Raw genomic sequence first — 23290 nt, 5'->3', positions numbered from 1 at the left:
CTATAATAAAACTTATACTTAGTTATAGTCATGGTGCTACAGGATTAGACTTATTGCACTGAACCCCTTTCCTCCTCTTGTCCCTCTATCCTCCCCTCACCCCACAATTGTCACCACTGTATGACATTAACTTTGTCTTCTTTCTCCCGTAGTTGTCTTTCTTCTTTGTCTCCCTCTTTGTCCCTTTCTTGAGGTCTCCCCGGCTTTGAAGCTGTGTGTTTTCCAGTGCGCAGCTACTGGTCCAACCAACCTGCCCGATGTTTTGTTGTTGCTTTTGTTGCTCGTTTTCTTTTCGCTCTTCACTTTCCACTCACCCCAACCGGTCAAGGCAGATGGCCTGACTTTATTTGGTGAAGTACTTTGAGATGACTTTGTTGTGAATTGGCGCTATATACATAAAGTTGAATTGAAAAAAAATGAATTGAATTGATATGTTCAGCTGCTCAACAGTTCTGCGCCTCCCTTGTGTTGTTTTTCACTATATAATGCTTTAAATGTTTTCAGTGGGTAGCAGATCTGTACTGCAGGCATATCAGTTTAGTTAAGCATCCTCCTAAGCTTAGAGGACACAGCGTCCATGGTTTCCATATGGAAATCAAATTTTGACACATGAGACAACAGGACAGTTTTCCATTTCATTTCAGTCCATTTGTTATGAGCTCTGTCTCAGCTGTGCTCTGACTACCTGTGACTAAAACTTACTGGGGGGCCTTGTGGAAAAAACACATGTATAATGAAGCTATAAATACTGTAAGGCTAAAGAAACAGCCATGGCTTTAATACATTTCTTCCTAATGAGTCGATGTTTGATTATTCTCAATATGTTTCAAACACATCACAAAAGTACAGCTAAACACATTGCAGTCATGTTTTATCTGCCTCCAAAACTCTGTCAGAAGCAGTGGATTTCGCCCTATTTGGGCAAGTGTTTGGAACATACGGAGCATATGGATTTAGTGCTGAGAAGTGGATTAAGTTGCATGGATGGCTTGTGTCTATGGGTGTTTGATGCTTGCTTTCTATTGCACATCTTGAGCACAGATAGTTCATCTGCAAAGAAATATGTTATGTACAATGATTTACCAGCTACTTATTATACACAACTACTTAAAGCTTAAACAGGGTTGATTTTTAGATGGAGTGTATCATTTGCAGGAGCAGGCTCAATAGCCCATCAGGTCTTCAAAGTAGAAAAAATATTTACTCGCTCACGCTCTTGTGTGTCCACACCGTAACTTGATTGTTGGCTTTCTTTGTTCTTACTGTAGGTGAAGCACTGATTTGCAATTCAAAGTTGGTGCCATGAAGCTGGGGTGATCTGTGTTTTATTTTTTTTTTAATGTTCATACTTACCAGCATTCCCACTTCTAGCAGGTTTACCAAGACAGGCTGTCATGGTGATATGTGAGGCTCGGGCTTGTGAATAATGAATCTTGAACAGAAGTAGGTGTGTGCAGTGTTGCATCTAGAAAAGTCCAACTGGGGTGGATACGGCTTGGTAACAGGTTTTGGAAGAGTGATATATGGGTTTTCATGTATTTTAATAAATAATTATAATAATCTTTGTGTATATCAAAATGTGCAACAAAGCCTAGATAAGAACTACAAGCATGTTATTTAACTTACCAAACAGTAGCATTCGATGATTAATTTGTTTTTAAGTTGATATTGCACTTTACCAGAACGCAGTTTTCAAGAGCTGCAATTAAAATGTGTTTTTTTTTAATCACTCCGGTAGTAAGAGTCTTTCTGCAGACTTCACATGCAGACATCTGCCCTCTCCGGCCTGCAGAGGAATTAAGTGAGAAACAAACATCTTTAACTGTAGTAACCATGACCTTGGCAGAAACAAATCGAGTATCAATGAGCAAGAGACAGCACTAAGAGAAACAGTACAGTCACTTTGGTCATTTGGATGTATTTTGGTTTTAAATGACAGAATGCATGGCAAGAACAGGTGTGGTTCAGCAACCAAGCAAGGTAACATAATAAATTTAGTCCAGCATTTAAAAAGCCCCATTGCACTATGTAAAACAAGTAATGTAATGTAAGTAATGCCTACGTATAAGTTCAGTTATAATTTTATTTATTTAGTTGTGATTCTGGAAATCTAGAACCGTACTTTGCATTAAGGTACTTGTGCTGGTAATTTGTTTTGTTAAATTTTTTAAAATAACTGATCATTATGATGTTTTTTACAAACCGTAGGTTTAAAGATACATATAAAAATAATTAGTTTTGAAGTAAGTATTGAGCCACACGTACACAGACACACACACACACACACACACACCTTTGAATAGAAAACTTGCATAATCTATTTCTCACATTTTGTGTCTCAAATACAACAATGTGCTCACCCTGATTTAGTCAGTCCACTGGCCCATTAAAGCAAAAAACGTACATCACCATAGAGACCACATCAATTGCCTGCTGGCATGAGAGGTGAGCTAAGGAGATGAGAGGAGAGGGAGTGAATGAAAGAGAGAGAGTGAGTGAGGGGGAAGACATAAGCACAATCAGGAAAAGGGAATGAAACCATTTTGGATGGGTAGAGTGGGAAAGGGGGAGACTCGGAAAGGAGTGGAGCAGAAGAATGGGTTGAAGAGAGATGAATGAATAGATAGTGTTTTAAGAGTAGGCTGAGAGTGGAGGGGATTGGGAAGAAGTGTTACATAGGCTCTTATTCATTTTAGTCAAGAAAGAGGTTTTGTGTCATGAATTCTCTTGGTTTTCCCTGTCACTAGTAGTCTATTTCTTTTCTTACTCTCTGCTGGTGATGGTATGTAGTGCTCTTCTTCATCTGCGGTGAAACAGTTGCGTTAAAATTTTAACACAACATAATAATAATAATAATAATAAGTTAAATGTGCTAGGTTTTTTAAAGCTGTGAGACAAGAGGATACTCCTGATGGTCTTTATCACAGTATGGACTTTATAGCTGTGGCTTAATGTTGGCCTTGATTTGAAAAAAAAAATAAAAAATCAATTTCTAAGGGATCAAATTTTGGCCTTCATGGTTATATCCAATCAGCTTTTCCCTGCTGAGAGATGTATTTATGGATTAAATCTGGATTGAGTACTTTCCCCATCAAGGTAAAGGTGCAATCTATTATCCTTTACTGAGACCAGTAAAGCCTGTTAGACATACATCTGATGATTATCTTACAAATTATGGCTTTAACACACCCTAAGTGATTAAAGAATTGGCTTGATTTAGAGTAATTGACTTAAGAACTGCACAAACCTTAAGTATAGTGTCCTTCTATAAGCCTATATTTTGGTAGTTTATTGTTTTAACTATTTTGTCATATTTTATTATTTTGGTAAAGCACTTTGTGTTGCCCTTTGTATGAAATGTACTATATAAGTAAATTTGCCTTGCTTATACAAAATATGCACACTGGCTACTAAATTATAGGCACACTGGTACAATTAAATGAAAATCAATACAGCAGCTCTGCTTTGAATTCTACTTTTATGTGGTCATAATTTCTTAGTTTGTAATTTGAAACTGTCAGAAAAGGTTATCATTATATGTATTTATGTAGGTCACAGTGGGTGGTTCAGTTGTATAGAGCCCATTATATTAAGAGGTATTTCAAATAGGGTGGTCATGGCAATGAAGCGGCCAGTTAGTGTATGCTACGAGCTACTGGTCCATTTTCAGCCTGGAGGATTGTATTTGTTTTTTTTGTTTTTTTTTTTTGCTGCAGCAGATTTAATATTTTTTGTGACAGTAGCAGGACATGGTCAGGCTCTTCTTACTACATCATCTGTTTGAATAGAAGAGATAAATAGTTGAAAGAATAACAGATGTTAGCCCTTTGTCCACCTGCTCAACGTGGGATTCTGGTGGGACTCATTAGGTGTTATTTCTGAGACTAAGACGTTGGCTACCTTGTGATGTCATAGCCCAACTACTTGCTTGTGTATTATGTTGCTTAGAGCTACAGTATACAATGATTGTCAAATATATTTTAAAGAAATAAGCTCCAGATGAAAGTGAAAAGATGCTGGTGAAGCCCCCTATGACCAGACTTAAATAAACAACACTGGCAGATCGATTGTGATACTCATTTTTAAATGCTTTTGAATAAGTCTCACCTTTCTGACCCATCAGAGAAGAACAGGGATTTCTGCTTTATTATCACATTTTACGGCAATCTTATTTATTGTAATTTTATTTACAATGACTAGCTGACGGGCATAGTGGAGTGTAAAGAGTGAAAATTGTATTAAAATGGGGAGGGCCGTGTACATTACTGAGCCTCACGCTAGCACTAATTTAAGTTGCACATTTTAGTTTTAGTGACGCCAACCTTACACCCACCCTAACCAGTTTGCTCTGGTTCAAAGCATGTTGTACATGATGTATAACAATTTTGCCGAATTATGCCATGAATGTACAATATTAGCAAAATCCCATTCACAAAGAAACAATATCAATTCTTTGTATTTACAATATGTTATATACCACATTGGATGTCACATTAAAAAACACTCTTTTACCACCAGGATTCTGGCTTCGTGTCAGGACATATTGAAACTATTTGCAATAAACTATCTTAGATAAGGACAATGATTCAAATGCACGAGTAGAGAGACCCAGTTTGAAGCTTTTAATGTCTGGCAGAGCAGGCAAATGGCAAGATGCAGCCTTCATTGAGACCTTGTATGAATTGTCCCGGTCTCACTCCAGCAACAATGTTCTCAAGAACACTCACCAAGCTTTAAGAATGAAGCCTTTGTAGATGAAATAAGCTCAGTTCAAAAATGCCACCAGGTAGCTGGTTATATAACCTGTGATTCTCACTCGAACTAGTGCTGCCAGCTGCTGCCTGTTCTAACTAAATCACTGGAGGTTATAGGGTTGCACTAGCAGATGCCTTTCAGATCAGTACACCACCATAATTAGCCTGATGATGTTTTTTACAAATGTTGGAATAGATTTTGTAATGTTTCCTCGTGTGTTCGCTACCCTAGACAGCTTGCACCCTCCTCTGCAAAACCAAAAACCCAAACTACTGACGTATTTTTAACTTTCACATTAGCTTGCTTGTCCATGTCAGGGTTTGCTTTGGCTTGGAACTTTATTTAAGACAAGTAGCAGAACCTAAGTGAAACATGTTTGCTTGTAGAACAGTCATTGTCAACTCTCATCCTTTGCACAAAGCCTGTGGTCGAGGGCATAGTTTATCCATGTGAAGACTACAGGTATTTCTCTTTGATAGTCTGAAATCTTTATCATTTAAAAATAAGATTTTAGTCCCAGCTTAACTTGCTGCCTTGGAGTTTGAAAATGTGCCTCTTTTTTTAAATTGCAACATTTATTTTCATTCAACCTTACATAATGCACTGGTAAAAGTACGAGGAAAATAGGTCAGCGTTGGCTAATGAGGGAATGAGAAAGAGGTGAGCAGAGGGGGAGAGAAGATTTTAGGTGACTGGAGTGGAAAAGTGGGTTAGTGTTGGTACACAAGCAACGATAGTCAATTAATGAATAACTGAAGTGTGACAAATATAGCATATATCATTATATTTTAAATGGAAAAAAGTGTAAATCTAACTGCAAATCCAGATATATATACAGTATAATATTATAATACTGTATTTTAAACCTATGTACTGTCTCTGCACACATGCCCTATTGGCATTGACCACAAGTACATTTCACATTGATCTATTAAGCCTTAGAGAATTGTCTTTCCTTCAGAAAGTGCTGTCCTTGCCCTGTGGGAGGTCTGAAAGCCCAGCAATTGTCTACCTGCAGTTCTATTGATCCAGTCTTGTACTTGGGAGCAGCTATAGGCTAAACACCAAACACGCATAACATTACAACCAAAGACAGCTAAACTGAATAGCATTGATTATCTTGTGACCATGTCAACCGGATGTGGGTGGATTATATTAGGGAGCAAGTGAGCATTTTGTTCCTGAACGGTGATGATGAAGGCAGAAGCCCCCGAATGATACTGAGCCACTGAGCCTTCAGTGTAAGTTGTGATGGGTCAAAGCACCTCCAAAACTGCAGCTCTTTGGGAGGTTCTAGCCACTACAGACTGAGAACATCCTTCAGATCCTCTGAAGAAGGAAAATTGGTGAACCAGAGATATGGCCATGGGAGCCCAAGACTCACTGATGCACATAAAGAGCGAAGGCAGACCTGTGTTGTTTAGTGCAGTAAAAGAGCTGCTGTGGCTCAATTTAAACTACTTGACCTTCAGACAAGTAGCTAAACAGTAGCAGTTACTAACATACAAAATATAAAACTAAGAGGTAATGATATATAATCTCTACTTTTCACAATTATTTCAAAATAAATGCTAAAGTTGGGACAACTGTGGCTCAGCTCAGCTGTCCATGAATATTTGTTTTCTCTTATATATGTTGTTATTGAGTGTTGTTTTTAGTTTTGAATTAACTGCAGAATTTGTATTCAATTTTGAGCTTTTGTGTAAAAGTTGAAAATAACTTTTGGTGGACATCCTGACCCATGTCCATCAACGTTCTGCTGGAAACCTTGGGTCCTGTCATTAATGTGGATGTTACTTTGACACATACCACCTACCTAAACATTGTTGCTTACCAAGTACACCCCTTCATGTAAACAACATTCCCTGATGTCAGAAGCCTCTGTTAGTAGGATGAAGCAACCTGCCACACTGCAAAAGTGCTTCAAGAATGGTTTGAGGAACACAACAAGTTTGAGGTGTTGACTCGGTGTCTAAATTCTCCAGATCTCAATCCAATTGAGCATCTGTGGGATGTGCTGAAAAAATAAGTCCGATTCATGGAGGCCCCACCTCGCAACCTACAGAACTTCAAGGATCTCCTACTAATGGCTTGGTGCCAAATACCACGTCGAACCTTTAGAGGTCTAGTGGAGTCAATGATATTAACAGACATAAAATAACATTAGCAAAGCTACAGACAACATAAGAATGACCTAAAGAAGGCTGCAGCAGAGAGGGACAACCTGGTTAAGTCAAGCTTGCTCCTCAACTTGAGTCGATAATATCAGAACTTATTCAGATATGCACGAGAAAATGCAAGTAAAGTAAGAATAAATTATCAAAACGCTCAATAAATAATTCTAAATGTGCAAAAAAGCAACATTGTCATCTCTGCCAGCTTTGTCCCCTCCACCATTATCACAGCAAGCTTGTTGGCTAGTTGCTAATTGCTACAAACACATTGGTGTACATACATGTAAAGTGCAGCTGTACATAATGCTGTACTTAATGCACTTTTTAACGTAAATTTGCCACAAGGTCTGGGGGACACAGAGGCAGGAGTCCCACCACTCCCAAACCAGACAGGACCCTGTATTAGCAGTAGCTGTCAGCTAAATGTTCCCATCAGCAGCAGAGGGTCAGGCATAGGGACTAGTTTTATTTTCATTGTTCTTAAACGTCACCCAGTTTCCATTTAATTAACGTAGATATTATTAAGTCTATGTGGTGACTTTGCTGTGGTAAATATGGACCAAGAATTGGTTCCACTCAGTTGTAAGTTTACTGGACTTAAACTAAGTACTTCTAATTCAACAGTCTTGCAGTAAATCCTTTTTTATGAACTGGTAATATTCGGTGTGTGTTTAGGGAATTTGATTCAGTTTTGGAAGCCGTTGTGCTGCTGATGAACTGTAGTGCAGATTAGAGATTTGTTATTTAGCCAGTCCTCACTGATAAACCAAATGGGGCGGAAAGAAAAATAGAAAAGCTACATGGCTACAGAAACAGGTTAAAGTTTGAAATTGGAAGTGGTTTATTTCTCTTAATTAACATTTAACTCCTGTTCCCTACAACAGATGCAAATAGACAAAAGATCAAGTTATAACTGAGTACAAAGTAATCAAGAAATCTGTCGAATACAAATAAAAAAACTTCTGTAAGTGTTTACTCTGTGTCATATGTTTTAAGTAAACAGGCTTTATATCATGTAGTTGAAAGTTTCTACTCAGACAAGCACAGGGACAACTGCAGCGCAGGAAGTAGCACCAATCCCACAGTTGTTAGTTTAATCCCCAGCTCAATTTAATTTGGACCCATGGTTAAGTCTGGGGCAGTTAAATGTAGGATTTGGGACACTTGATTTGTAGGATTTTTTAATCAGTGACAGCTATTTTTTGTACACAAGAATGCAGAGTTGAAGTTCAAGAATGTCCAACTAAAGAAGTTGGATTTTCATAAATCGGCAGGTACTGATAATTTTGAACCTTTCTAAAATATGAAGAGACTGGTCTATTCTAGATCTCTGTGCTGCAACCAGGATATCTGTGTGTATACACTGCCTGGCCCAAAGAAAAGTCATAATTTTACTTAGCAAATAGGTAAGATCCTACAGTGGTAATACATCTTAGACGGCAACAGGTTATTTAGCCCTCACTGATGCAATGCTGACCTAAATATACTGTATAAGTAGTTTCTGTAATTATTAGATTGTTTTTTTTTTCTTCCTTGATGGAACAAGCATATTTCAAGATGAAAATGCCAGTATTCAATGGGCTCAAATTGTGAAAGATTGGTTCAGGGAGCATGAGACATAAGTTTTACACACTGACAAGCTATGTGTACTTGAGAACACTTTACACAGCAGCATCATCATAATATGATGTTCGTTAAATATTAATGCAAGTTTAGATGGGGAAAAAAAAGTGACATTGCATAAGTGGTTACATAAAAAGTGTCTAAAAAAAGGGAAAATCAAAATAACTATGCACTTTTTTACAGTCTTTTTACAATTTTTACATTGATTTACGTTAAAAAAAACGTACTGGTTTACTGCAGCATCTCTGCATCATCTGTCTGTCGGTGTCGGGGGTCTGTTAGGTTTTTATATCTCTGTCTTAAATTAATTCTAGTATTTAAGATTCTGTATTTACTTTTTAAATGTATTTTTCCTTGTAAAAAAAAGGTCAACTTCTAATTCTCTATGCCAATGACTTTTTAAAAGTAAAATGTGAAATCTCATCATGACCAATTAAAGTGGACTAGGCTACTTGTCAAACTGTATTATAGCATTTGGAAGTAACTCTGGAGTCTGAAAGGAATGTTTTAAATGTAGATCGGCATTTTAAACTGCAACTCACATCCCCTTAGTTTTGCTCCGTCTTTGAAGGATGATGTCACTAATTTGCTTAAAGGCATCATTTGTTTAACTTGACACATTTCCTTCTTTGGTAACACATTGGTAACATCTGTATTAGAATGAGTAAACATTGTGTTGGTGGGGTCTTGACAGTCTCCTACATAATCCAGGCTGATGACGTGTGCAAGTAATTTATTTTGGGACAGGACAGAGAGACATTCTGCGGGGGAGGACTTCCCTTCTAAATGAGCCCCCCCACCACACACACACACACACACACACACTCCCACCCACCCACCCACCCCCTCAAACTGAAAACTTATTGCACCCCTCTTATACCATCCTTCACAAAGCTGCTCTACTTTTAGCCTCCCTGGGTGCCTCCCCCTGTCACTGTCCATCTCAGCACCGGTTCACTTCCCCCTCTAAAGGCAGTCAGTCCTGCAGTCAGCCAGCAGCTGCTCAGATCACCGGTTTGTGGAGAGTGTGGACAATTGAAGAATCATAACCAAACACTTGCAACAGCAGAATTTCTTTTAGGCTGAGTGTTTCCGGATTTATACAACTAATGTCAAGATGACTCGTGACTCGTAAGTTTGACTGGTGGTTGAGAATCTGTTGCACCACTAGGATTTAGAGAAGAAACTGTAATCAGCTCTATTAAGTAAATCTTTCTCTACTTCCACTTTGATCACTTATGAAACATATTGAGCATTTACAAAATGGGTTCTGAGAAGACGACTAGCTAGAGCAACCCTGAATTGTAGTAGCCCTGCCAGCCTTTCTGTCTGCCTGTCTGTCCAAATTTCTGCTTATCTGTTTTTCCTCTGTTCCTACTCAGATGAGAGAGTTTTTTTTTTTAAAGCTTTTATCACTTTTTACCTGTTCATTCATTATTTGCCGTTACTGTCTAAAAAAAGCTTCTCACATGAGAAGCTTTTATATTTATACTACTGCGGTGGATGTTAAACTCAGCAGTCCAATCCGAGTGGGCTTCTACTCAGTTGCAGGATGGGGAATTTTGTCTATGAGGTGATGGGGCACCTATGATGGGGCCATTGTGTTTGCGAAAAGACTTGTGCAGCATTAGAAATGCACAAAAGCAGCTTGCAGTCTTGCTGTGTTGAGTTATTTTAAAAGTGTGCGTCTGTGGTCTTAGTTGTGGCTGTTTTTGTCCCTTCAGTGGTAATTCCCCTACTGTTTGCTCATACTGATGCCACACCACAGATGCTGAAATTCCACGGAAGAGAACGGTTGTAATTCATTAACTGTGGGCTTGTATGTATGTAAACTGTATGTGCAGTTTTATTTGAGCTTAAAAAGGATCAATGGTTTTCGGCTTGTCTCTTCAGGATTCACCACAGTGTAATATGTTCCCTGCGTTGATTTGGAATGTGTTTGTATGCCGGATGCCCTTCTGCCACAACCCACTCATTTGTGTTCAGGCTTGGGACTGGAACCAAGGTTGCCCTTGGTGGCTGGGTGGGGCCACACCTGGTGGGGCGGGATTCGAACCCGCTGGCTTCTGCATCCCATCCCAATACTCAATGAGCCCTTATTTGAGCATAATGGGTTTGCAATGAATTAAACTGTGTGTACAGTAGTAAGTAGAAGTAAGATAAGTAATATTTGAAGTAATTGATTGCTTAGTGTGAGTTACCCTCCTTCATAAAGCTTCAGTGTTGACATGGCATCTGCCTGTCACTTGTCAGTCTCTTTGCCAGCAGGTGCACTTCACCCAGCAACAATGACATCATTTTCCAGACTGGACAACAAAAGCGGTGCAGGTCAAATGACAGTAAATCATAGATACTCTTATGTCCCATAGAGCGAGTTAGGAGTCCTGCAGTCTATTTGCTGAAAGGGGGACTTTATGTTTACTTGAAACAATTTTTGTTTAATGGATTGCCTACACTCTATACAATGGTTTATTTTATCGATATCCTGAATGCACACAACCCGAAATATTCAGCTCAATAACTTAAGCTTCAGCTTAATAATTATTTTGTTTGTGTACATTACTTAGAACAGCAATCTGCAATTCATTTTTCCGAACAGAGAACACTGAGCCTTTTAACTGTGGACTCTTAGACATGTCATGGCTATAGTAGCACAGTTGTGATTGACATTCTGCACGGCTTAGTGGCTCTCTGAAAGGAGCTGAGTCATTGTTAAAATCATTGATTACCTTACTTACCCCTTGTTTGACATCTCAAAATTACATTTGTTGTGAAAATGGTGTGTCAGTCTTTTTCTGATGTAATGTATCAGAAATAGAAACTCAGATTAGAAATGCTAAAGCACTAGGATCTGCTGAACATTATGTATTAGATCCCTGATGTGTGATCTGTGATCATTGTAATGTGCCTGACAAACTCCTGTGGTAGTCATGAAAGGACAAATGCTAAAGTGCTATAGTCTGCAGATTTTTTTTTTGTCTAGGCTGTAATAGGAATCTTCCTATTTATTGGAAGGGGACGTTCAGCAGACACCATGTGTTCTGTGAGAACGGTAAATAATACAATGTATTGTCAGAATATCTTTGACAGTTAAATGCACCATTGTTATTACAGTGCCAGCAGTGTATTATGGACACACCACCACCCTAACTGTCTTCGTGCACCTGTCTGATACTTAATATGGCAGATATTAGGTATGCGTGTCCCCTGAGACGTCTTCAGTGGCCCTGTATGTTGTGGAGTCGGTGTTTGGAGACACTTATATTATATTTTATATATATTTTTTATATATAATTATATATTTATATATATAATATATTTATTCTTCCAAATAATGAACTTATGGCAGCTAAGTTTTGTATTAAGATCAGGTTCAGTTTTTTTTTATGTCCTCCTGTCCTTGAGAAGTTATTTTACTCTTCTCAGGTTCCTTATCTGCCTGTTAATGTTTTCTTAGTTTTCGCTCTTTCCATTTTTTAATTTATTTTTTGCCTGTATAGCTGTGCATTCTCATCATGTCGTTCTTTAATGTGTGTTCTGTCAGTTCTACACTCCCCCTCGGACACCAGCTGACACCAATCTTTGTCTGTCCACACGTTGCCCAAAAGAGTGCATCTTTCTAACACCAGCTGTTTTTCCCCACTGTGTCTTTCTGCACCATCACCAGTTTTTACGGGTTGTCCACGGTCTTTAAAAGGTTTTAATGAGCTTAGATTTTACATTTAAAACTCAGAACAGGTTTTTGATCAAGAGTGTTTCTAAATGTTTAAAGATGAGCAATAAGTCCCCACCAACTTTGGCCTCCACCCTTCTTTCTACTCCAGAACAGATATGGCAACTTTTGTTTTTAACAAAAACATTACAGAATATTTATAGGTATATATGAAATCCCCATTTTATAAAATTTGTTTTATTTATTTGAATAATGACATAAAGGTAATACAGCTAAATACCAGTGTGAAAAACTAAAATCTGCTTACTTATACAACTTTTATGAATGAACCTTTTTACATCCAGATAGTGGAAAAGTTGTCTGTTAGAAGTGGGAAAAGTCTCCAACTTAAAACTGCTCTTCTTTCTTTCAGTTTTAGCCCTTTAATTGACATTGTTAATGCAGGCACACGCTTAATTACTGAACAGCCAATTATGAATACGATTTGGTCTACTGCTTGGACTCATCTGGTCCTAGCCAGCTCCAGTCTAGCTTAGTCGAGCTGACAGTCGACAGAGATAATTGTCAAGTGTGTGATGTGTAAAGATTCTAATTCTCAAGCTTAATACCCAGTTTCTGCAGTTGTTCTCAAAAAGAGTTTTAAAAACATGTTGGATATATGTATCAGTGATTGAAGATTGCAACTGAGGCAGAGCTACAGTAAGTAGACTTTCACCTGAATGTAGCAGTGTTATTGTTATTTAACCTCTATTTCTCTCTGTAGGCTCTAGAGTCTGTGTTGTATCTTGGATGTATCTATGCTTGTGCTGCTTTTTTGTCTTTTTTATTTTATGCACAAGTTCAAAGGGTCCCAGTTGCAAATATTTCCAGCTCTCGAAGGCTTTGAGGTGTGTGTCTATTGAAATTCCACTCGTTCCCAAGCAGTCCTTAAGTGTGTTGCCCTCAGTTTACTCAGTCTTCAGCTGTCTGCCCCTTCCAGGCTGTCAAAAACTAGAAATCCACGATAGATGATGAAAACAGTCTTTATGTTTGTTCTGCCCAAATTGAAATTCTCTGCTGCTTTTCAGGGGTCTTCCCAGCTTTAGGTTTAGAAATAAACTAAAAACATCTACTGTTCAAAATAGAAACCCCTGATTACTATTAGCTAAACCCTTTTTGCCACCACATCACTTCACACAACAGCAGGAACAAAATCTGTGTTTGCAAATTATGAATAGAAACTTTCATGCATGTGGCACAGCAGCAACAAACTAATTTGTTAAGAAAAACAAGAGCCTTAGCCCTTCACTAACCGCTGGTCACTTAGAAAAAACAGCAGTACCCTCCACTCGCTATCTCAACATAAATACACAGAGAGCATGTAATCAGTAAACATGAATTAAGAAATCTGTAGGCTCAATTTTGCCGTTTTAGAGCACAATATATATTTTTTTCTCTCTACCATGAAACCTTCTGGGTTTATACTCATATTTGTACAGTCAATCCTTAGACAATACTTATAATTGAAATGTAAAATCAGCATAGTTTGGACACACTCTTTAGACAAACAGCAGAAGGTATAATGGCTACCATAACTCAGAGGACACAGAAAAGTCTCTCTCCATCTCTGTCTTTCTCTCTCACTGTGTCTCTCTCTGGCTCTTTGTCTCTTTGTCTCTCCCTCTCTTCTTCTGTGTTTAGTCAGCCTTTTTTCCTTGTCTGCTATTGCAGAGGACTGCTGACTTGCCTAATGATGTCATCTACTTCCCTCAGCACCACACTCACATATTTAGAAGAAGGGGCTGTCTGTAGAGTTTAATTAAAGTGAAGGGCTAATGGTGAATTATTGTAGCCTCAGTGAGACTTGGTCAAAGGGCCGATTCAAGATGGAGACATGTTTTAAATATAGGTTTTATAATAATATTGTATATTATATTTTTCCTTTTATGTGGCTCAATTTGTAGAGTGGCCACCCACTGACCATAGGGTCGAAGGTTTGCACCCCGCTGTTCCCGACCGCATGTCGAACTGTATATTATATCTTTTATGGTTCATCTTTATGACTTTGTATCTACTTTGGGGAGAGAAAATGCAAACAAGCATATATACTATACAGAATACTTTTTGCTATATTTTCAAATTGCTTGTGTAAAATTGATCATATGACTGGGATTGGGATGTTAGAGTGATTAAATCTTGAAAAGTATCTTTAGTTTAGTGCAGATGATAGCTTGCAGAGAGCACATTAGGTGGACTAAAAGTTTAATGTTGTCATGTTAGAGTGGACATTATATGATTATTACTAGAGTTACTAATTCTATGTTGTATATTCAGCTGCTGGCAATGATGTGTCCAATTCCTAATGACTTGGTAAGACACTGAACCCCAAGTTCCTCCCCGGTGGTTCAAGTGAACACCTTGCATGGCAGCCACCACCCATGGTGTGTGTGTGTGTGTGTGTGTGTGTGTGTGTGTGTGTGTGTAAGTGGGTGAATGAGAAGAAACATTATAAAGCGCTTTGGATAAATGCACTATATAAGTGTCCATTTACTGTTTACCAAATACTTCTCCGTCCCAGCAGGTGGCAGTAGTTTATATTTGTCAACAAAAAAGAGAAAGTGGAAGACCTAGGTCTACAAATATACTAATGGTAAACAAAGTAGCATTTGCATACAGTACCATTTTCACAGCGCTTTCTCAACATAATTTATAGCTATGTAACTGATGTGAACTGGAAAATGGCACTGGCCTTGTCAGCTCTTGCCCTGTGCACCGATTTGCTAAGCTGAACAGTGGTCACAGGTCACAGTGGTCACCCACACAGTGTCCTCCACTGATTCAGTATGCTGAATTGGCTAATAAGGAGCCAAATAGGATCCAATTAGCTTCAACTCTGCACGACACACAGGAAAGAACAAGGCAGAAAGACTCTTCATTGACAGGCTTTGACATCTGGAATGTTATTGACAACTTTGGTTCACAATTGAAACACAGCTCTTGCAATGTAATCAAATATACATAAACCAAATGATTTTAAAAGAGCAAAGGGTATCTAGCCAAGTTTGACACCTGTAATTCAAAATAAAAATAATTTTAAGTATAAATTTTATCTACGTAGCAAACAAACTTGGAATGCAGCTGTCCTTATGACAATGCAGTCTGTCTTCACTAAATCAGTAATTCATGTAACAGACCTTAACATCTCCTAGTCACTTGATGATGTTTCCCTGCATTCCATGTTTGTGAAAATTACAATAAACCTGAACCTGTATTCTCTTCACAAATGCACCATATTTACACAGTTCATGTAAAGGCTTGCAGAAGCAGAATCCCTGACTGTGCGTTTGTCAGATGCTTGGGAATGCTCGAAAAATCCTTCCTGCCTTCGCACCAGCCATCATTAATTCTGGCTGATCATTCACCGTAACTCTCTTTAGCACGTTCATTTTGGAGAGAGTGACAGAGATGAGTTGGGTGGGTGTATGGTGAGTTAGAAATAGAGGAAGGCGCGATTGCGTGGACAGTGAGAGATAAAAGCAGAGCGAGGAGCTGGGAAGGAGGAGGGAGGGAGCCACAGGCAGATGAAAGAGGGTGAGATCAAGGGAAAGACAAAAGGCATGAGAGATGTAGCTTAGGGAGCAAGGCGAGAGAAAGAAAAGTGAGAGAGGGCTATAGAATTAGAGGAACCCCCCCCTCTATACCCCTACTTGAACCCTCCTGAGCTGAGGCGTGCCAGGCTGTGCGACACTATTGCGGTGATTTCCTCTCCAACAGCTCCCCAACAGTCCTCGCCACGTAGTCCAGAGAGCATAAGAGTGGGTTGTGTAGGAGCAGGAGCCTGTTGCCTGGATACCCCTGCTGTTGCCTCGGCGGCAAAAAGCCAGGATTGAACTGTGTGCGTTTGCTGTTGGGTGCCGCTGCCATGGAAAAACCACTACTGGCTGACTGTCTGGATGGGCATACGCCCTCACTTGCTGGCTGACTCGCTGACATTGCAGATTTGAATAAGGAAGGAATCGCACAGATAGGGGGGCTTTGAAGCAGAGGGGGGTGGCTGGCACTGTGCTTTGAAGAAAGCTGTTAGTTAGAGGGGGGGGAGAGAGAAAGAAGGCAGATTGATACAAAGTGAAAGCTATTGAGAGACGAAACTCTGACATAAACGAGATAAGGTAGAGGAGCAGGAACGAGTGGTGCTGGTTGGGCAGGTTCAGCAGGAAGGAGGGAGATGGCAGCTAGCAGGCTGTCTGAGCCATGCAGATCCAGTCTTCTGGTCCAAACTCCACAGCCTCCAGTTTGTTCCTGATTCAGTAATGTGTGCTGGCCTCCAAAAATGGAAATCCACCGGTATGTACCAGTTATCACAGAGTAATTCAGATTGGTTATTCTGTGTTTTTACATCATACAATGACAAAAAGTTTGTGAGCTTGTGCTTATAGGATTATTATTAGTTTCTCGTACTGATCACATTTCACAAGTTAGTGGTCAATGCTAATGTCTCACGAATTAGTATTTCTGCCTATGGTTTATAACAGTGGTTTAAGGGATAAGCCCAGTAATTTTTTTTATATTTATGATGTTGTCAATGCCTAGTGCAACAGTATGGTGCACTTGTGTTTTAATTTTTTACAGACAGGTCTATGGCAACTCATTGTTGGTTTTAGTCTGTATGGGATTTGTTGATATTAACAAAAAAGAGATAATATAAGGCCTTTGACACAGAATGTGACCTAATGCAAAATGCTGTTTGAAACTCAACTCTTCCACACCACAAGCACTTTAACTTACATTAAATACAGAAAGAAATAAGGGGGGTGTTTTTGACGTAATTTTTGACTTATAATCCTGTTTCACAAACATAAAAGCTGAGGAACCAGTCATAATCATTAAATGTTAGCCATTCTGGACCAGCCGGTTCATAATACATTTAAGACACAATAAACCTTCTGCTAAATGTAGCAAGGTTCAAGAAGTGACATTGCTATAATGGACAATTAACGAAAAAACACTGCTGCAGACAAAAGTTTTAATCGATCTCAACACTTTTAAAGATGTAAGATAGATAAGTCTTCTTGGCTATATCATGTTTCCATTGAGGTTTTCTGCATTTTGGCTCTGAAAGAAGTTACTCTCTGAGCTGAATCTAAAAAATGTCACTTCTCATTCATGTCCCCGTTTCCCTGCGGGCTTGGTTAGAAACTCGGCTAACAACGTTACAACTTCTTCATTTAGCAGCACTAACACAATGTTCAACACGGAGGCACAGCTTAATTATTGATAATTTCCAAAAATGTCAGAAATTCAATTCAACGTCAATTCAACTTTATCTACCTTAACCGGTTTCGGTGAGTGGAAAGTGAAGAGAGAAAAGAGCAAGAAAAGCAACAACAAAACTTCCGGCGGGTTATTAGGACCAGTAGCTGCACTCTGGAAAACACAGAGCTTCAAAGCTCGGGGACACCTGCAGAAAGGGACAGAGAGAGGGAGACAGAGAAGGAGAATGACAACTACAGGAGAAAACACACAGAGTTAATGTTATACAGTTTTGACAATTGAGGAGAGATGGACAAGAGGAGGAAAGGAGCTCAGTGCATTGGGGGGTGGGTCCCCCAGCAGTCTAAGCTTGTAGCAGCATAACTATAACTAAGTATAAGCTTTATCACAGAGGAAGGTTTTAAGCCTAGACTTAAAAGTAGAGAGGGTGTCTGCTTCCTGAATCTGAACTGGGAGCTGGTTCCACAGGAGAGGAGCTTGATAGCTAAAAGCTCTGCCTCTCATTCTACCTTTGGAAATTCTGGGAACCACAAGTAGGCCTGCATTCTGAGATTGAAGTGGTCTACTCGGATGATACGTTGCTATGAGGTCTTCTATATATGATGGAGTCTGACCATTCAGAACTTTATATGTAAGAAGCAGGGTTTTAAATTCTATTCTAGATTTAATGGAAAGCCAAGGTTCTTTGCAGTAGTACTGGAAGCCAGACTTATGCCATCTAGTGTAATATTATGGTTGGACATCATGTCTCTGAGATTTGGGCCCAAATACTATGACTTCAGTTTTGTCTGAGTTTAGAAGTAAAAAATTGTGGGACATCCCGGCCTTTATGTCTTGCAGACATTCTTGAAGCTTGATTAACTGATTTTTTTCATCTGATTACATAGATAGATATAGCTGGGTATCATCCGCATTTATGGAGTGTTATCTAATAATGTTGCCTAAAGGAGACATATATGAAGTAAAAAGTATTGGTCTTAACACAGAGCCTTGTGGAACTCCATAGCTAACCTTTGTGTGCATGGAGGATTCATCATTAACATGAACAAATTGAAATCTATCAGTAAGATAAGATTTAAACCAACCTAGTTCAGTTCCTTTAATCCCAATTTCATGTTCCAGTCTCTGTAATAAAATGTTGTGATCAACGTATCGAATGCAGCACTAAGATCTAACAGAACAAGTATAGAGACTAGTCCCTTATCTGAGGCCATGAGAAGATCGTTGGTGACTTTTACCAGTGCTGTTTCTGTACTATGATGAACTCTAAATCCTGACTGAAAGTCTTCATACAAATTATTCCAGTACAGGTGGTAATATAATTGTTTTGCTATTACTATTACTTTCAATTATTTTAGAAATAAAGGGGAGATTAGATGTTGGTCTGTAATTGGCTAAAACACCTGGATCAAGACAGGGTTTTTTAAGTAATGGTTTAATTACAGCTACCTTATAGGCCTGTGGTACATAGTCTGTTTCTAAAGATAGATTGATGATATCTAATATGAATGTATCTATTAAGGGTAAAGCTTCCTTGAGCAGCTTAGTTGGAATAGGGTCTAGCAGACAGGTTGTTGGTTTAGATGAGGTAATAATTGAAGTTAGCTCGGTGAGATCTATGGATAAAAAGCAGTCAAAGCAGTCAACAGGGATTGAGGCCTTATCGATGATTCTAGCACTGTTGGACATGAAAATCTATCTGTAATATTTGGGGGGAGGATCTGGTGAATTCGTTCTCTAATAGCTACAATTTTATTCATAAAGTAAGTCATGAAGTCATTGCTGCTCAGAGTTAAGAGAAAACTAGGCTCAACAGAACTATGGCTCTTAGTCAGTCTGGCTACATTGCTGAACAGAAACCAGGGGTTGTTCTTGTTTTCTTCTATTCATGATGAATAATATGTTGTTCAGGCATCACAGAGAGTTATTTTGTACATTTTTAAACTGTTTTTCCAGGTTAAATGAGATTCTACATTTCTGGAACGCCACTAACTTTCGTGTTTCCTGTTCTAAGTTGCGTGTTTGTGAACTATGAAGATCCCTTTTTCCTGGTTTACTGCCTTCTTTTTCAGAGGGGCAACACTATCCAGTATTGTACGTAGTGAGGCTGCAGAATTGTCAACAAGATAATCTACTTGTGCAGGAGTAACATTAAGGTGGCTACTTTGCATAGTGTTGTCAAATGGTGAAGCAAATCATGAAAGAATAATTTCCTTAAATTTGTTTACAGCCTTTTCACTTAAACACCTGCTATAGTGGAAATTGTCCCTAATCTAAATGAATATTTTGTGATGGTGCCCATACAAGAAAGCATTGCAACACTCGCAGTAGAGTTGGCTAAGTTTTCCTTCACTGACTGTGTTTACAAACACAAGCAGATTAGGCTACATTTAAGTAAAACTCATTAGTGCTAAAGATGTTCATATCATTTCCTCAGAAAAAGTTTAAACGTTTAAAAATAAAATGGTGATAAGTGTTTATAAAGAAGGCAAGGAGAAGCTCTAACATTTTGTTGATGTGTAAATTAGAAAACATGGATGCACCAACATTCTAATTCTTGAGGTTGTACTGGATACAGGAACAGTTAAAAGCTACAAACCCTGCTCATTTAATACAGTTTTCAAGTTTTTAGCCAAGTCTAAGGGAAATATTGATACACCCTTTTTTTGTGAGTTGTTCCAGTTGCTGTTAAGAGTTTGGAGCCTTTTCTAACCTGGTTGTGTGACATGAAAGAGGGACATTTTCCATCAATTCAGCAACAGAATTTTCCACACAAGAGACGAGCATTTTATTCACAGGTTGGGGTTTATTTTGGACAACAAAATTTCACAAGCATTTTATAAACTTTGCCTCAATCCATGCTTATGTGACTCAACTTGACTGTGGTTAGAACACAGCGGTGTTAAATCAAGCATGTGCCATCTAAAGTCCTCAATTGTCGGTTTCCAAGGTAATGTACGAGGAGTGAAAGCTGATTGCCGCACGGCCCAGTCCAGACCCGCTCTGCTGTCAATGTGTGCCCTGTCCCCAATGTGAAAGGGGACGTGATTAGACTCTTGTAAAATATGCCAGGCTCCTGGTTAAAACACACGCCACCCTCTGAGCCATGAAAACAACCTGCAACACACTGTTATGCACAGTTTCTCACAGGCACTTGTCCCCCAGAGAACAGTCTGGAGTGTGTTTGAGTCCCGTATTCATCAAGTGTTATGGTATGTGAAGCAGATGAGTACAAACCTATATAAGACCCTGGTAACAAGTATGTTTTCAGTAGGCAATTTGTAGCTAATTTAGTGAGATTCAATTGCCTTTTTAAATATTATCAGTTGTAACGTATTTTGTTTCCCATCATCCCTCAGTCATTTGCTTTTTTTTAATTAAATGAACTGTAAGGCAGCTGTAAGGTTTCCTCTACCCTGTTTTCTGTGTGCGGATCACAAAGATGTTGGCTGAGTTATCCAGTTGCACATTGATAACACTGTTACAGTGGGCTTTGTTGTGTAAGCTGATTTCTTAACTGTGTAATGTTTTCAAGACCCCTCCCGTTTGCATAAACAGTTTAGATGATTAGAGAAACCTGATCTCTCTTGGAAACCGCTGATTTCCAGGTGTACCAGGTTTCTAATCACCTTAAAAACTAAATTATTACTAAACAAAGTGACACCTCCTTGCAAAAACTCAGACTAATACAAAGTAGCCTATAGGCAGTTTGTAAAAAGGAGCCCTGTTGTGACACTGCCTGTCTTTTTCCTACTGTCAGTGTGCTTTGTAAAGGTATAAAGCAGAGTGTGTCTACAGTATGTGCCACAAAATTAGTCGGATGTAGATTTACCCATCTGTTGCATTTATAGGTAGACAAAAAAAATCAACAGGTTACTTAAGTGGATGCAGATACAGTCATTGAAGACCACGAAAGAGAGGGAGAGGCACCTGTGGATTACCCTCTTGGGATCTGTCTCTTTAGTCGGCTAATGGTTTCTGTGAATGACTTCCTCAGAACCTAATTGAATCTGAGAGAATTCTTTGTGTCAGGCCCAATTGCTCATTAAACAAGCCTGGTGTTTGAATAGGCCAGTTGGTGTTCCAGGTAATTATTGGGCAAAAATGTTTTATACCATAATAACCTGCATTTCAGTACATTATTAGGAAATAATTAGGCTACAACTAAACAGCACTATTTTAATGTAGCAATGATATTTGAAACCAGGGGATTTGCCATTCTGATTTTAAATGCCTTAGACAAACAGACAAAGGTTATAATTATGCTTGTTATGCAGTGCATTTTTAGTTTATGGGTAAGCACCTACAATAAAACCTTCCCTTCGAAGTTGAGTGTTTCATTTTGGTTGAAAAACCTCCCACATACATAAGAAAAGAATACATATTTACAATAGGATTAAGATTAGGGCAGTGCAATATGTCCTATTAATAAGTTTTAAAATTTCCTGTAAAGCATTTCATAAATGCTCTATTTAACTCAATAATGCCTACAGTCACACCCGTGTGAGGATGCTAATAGTGTCTGTGACTTACACAATCAGCCACAACATTAGCTTAGGTGGTTTAATGTTGAAGTCCAAGGTCACTCTGAGGCTATATAGCCTCAGACGCAGCAAAATGTGATACACTGTGCAGAGGTGGTAGACATGCATATACTCAGCGCTCAAATCAAAGTGTTGGCCTAACAAATGTTGTATACTACAAGAACCATTTCAAATATTTTACTCAATTAAAAGTACAAAATGGATCATTTACATTTTACTGTGCAAAAGAAAAATAGATATTTTAAACAATGTTTGATAAGAAATGTACAGTAAGTTTACTGTTGATGAAGGTGAAGCCAATTTCAACCACTTTATATGCTCACATCATTTATTAGTTTATAATATTTTTTGTAAATGCCACATATTTTAATATTAAAACCATCATTTGGCTTGTCTCCGCAATAAAACATTGTTTGTATTTATTATTGGATTCAATGTAACTTATAAAATATATATTTATTTAAAAGAGGAAATTGGTAAACAATAACTTTTTCTTAATAATTCATATTGTCCACAATCATGATATAGAGTCTAAATCCATGTATTTTTCTCTAATCTTTTGGTTTTCAGTCTGCAGCAGATTGCCTTGTTTATTGATTCCATAGACCTGCATCATTGTCCAAAAACAATTAAAAACATAAAAGACAGACAGACACTGGGTGACATGTTTCTACAATTTCTTTAGCTTGTTTTTATTTGCTCCTGTCTCTTCAAGGCCCCCTTATCCCATGTCACCTCTGTTATGATTAGCCAGCTTATGGAAGCCTGCCTGTGGTGGGCCCAACTGTATACTTTGTGGGCATGCAGATCCAGAACAGAGGTCTGTTTTATGGTTTGATGGTGTTTGTATGTCGTCTGTTGGAAATTTTGATTTGATTAATTTTGATCAAAAGTTGTGTTCGGCTGAATCCTCTGGCCCCTCACTAATAATGTCAAAACAGACCTGGTTTGAGAAGGTTGCGGTTTTGTGTCCCTGGCTGACCATGGACTGACCCTGCTACTGTGGTTTCCTCCCACAGTAGAAAGACGTGCATGTTCGGTTAATTGGTGACTAATTCGCCTGTAGATGAGCGTGTGTCAGTGGTTGTCTATGTATATGTGTGTGTGTGTCGGCCCTGAGACAGACTGGTGATCTGTACAGGGTGTACCCTGCTTCTCACCTATGACAGCTGGGATAGTCTCCAGCCCCCCAGCAACCCTAAAAAAGGGTTAGAGTTACAGATGATAGCTGGATGAATAGACAGACCTAATTTGGAGGGTTTTTACGCATA

At 38.7% G+C, this 23290-nt stretch overlaps 1 protein-coding gene across 9 annotated transcripts in view; it reads left to right on the top strand.

Moving 5' to 3' along the window:
- Nucleotides 1-23290, top strand: part of enah (ENAH actin regulator) — a 115423-nt gene that overhangs the window by 31590 nt on the left and 60543 nt on the right. For 3 of the 9 annotated variants that reach the window (XM_067481872.1, XM_067481865.1, XM_067481863.1), the window contains exon 1: nt 16302-16548. The exons of 1 other annotated variant lie outside the window; for it this stretch is intronic. In XM_067481872.1, the coding sequence (XP_067337973.1) occupies nt 16535-16548 (14 nt within the window). In that variant the 5' untranslated portion in view covers nt 16302-16534. Of the gene's footprint in view, nt 1-9536; nt 9684-16301; nt 16549-23290 lie in introns of those variants that run through there. 5 more of the 9 variants (XM_067481874.1, XM_067481873.1, XM_067481867.1 and 2 more) reach the window with 3 other exon arrangements.

Source organism: Channa argus, chromosome 17 (assembly GCF_033026475.1).
Source record: "Channa argus isolate prfri chromosome 17, Channa argus male v1.0, whole genome shotgun sequence".
Taxonomy (NCBI): domain Eukaryota; kingdom Metazoa; phylum Chordata; class Actinopteri; order Anabantiformes; family Channidae; genus Channa; species Channa argus.
This window is presented reverse-complemented; position numbering and strand designations above follow the sequence as displayed.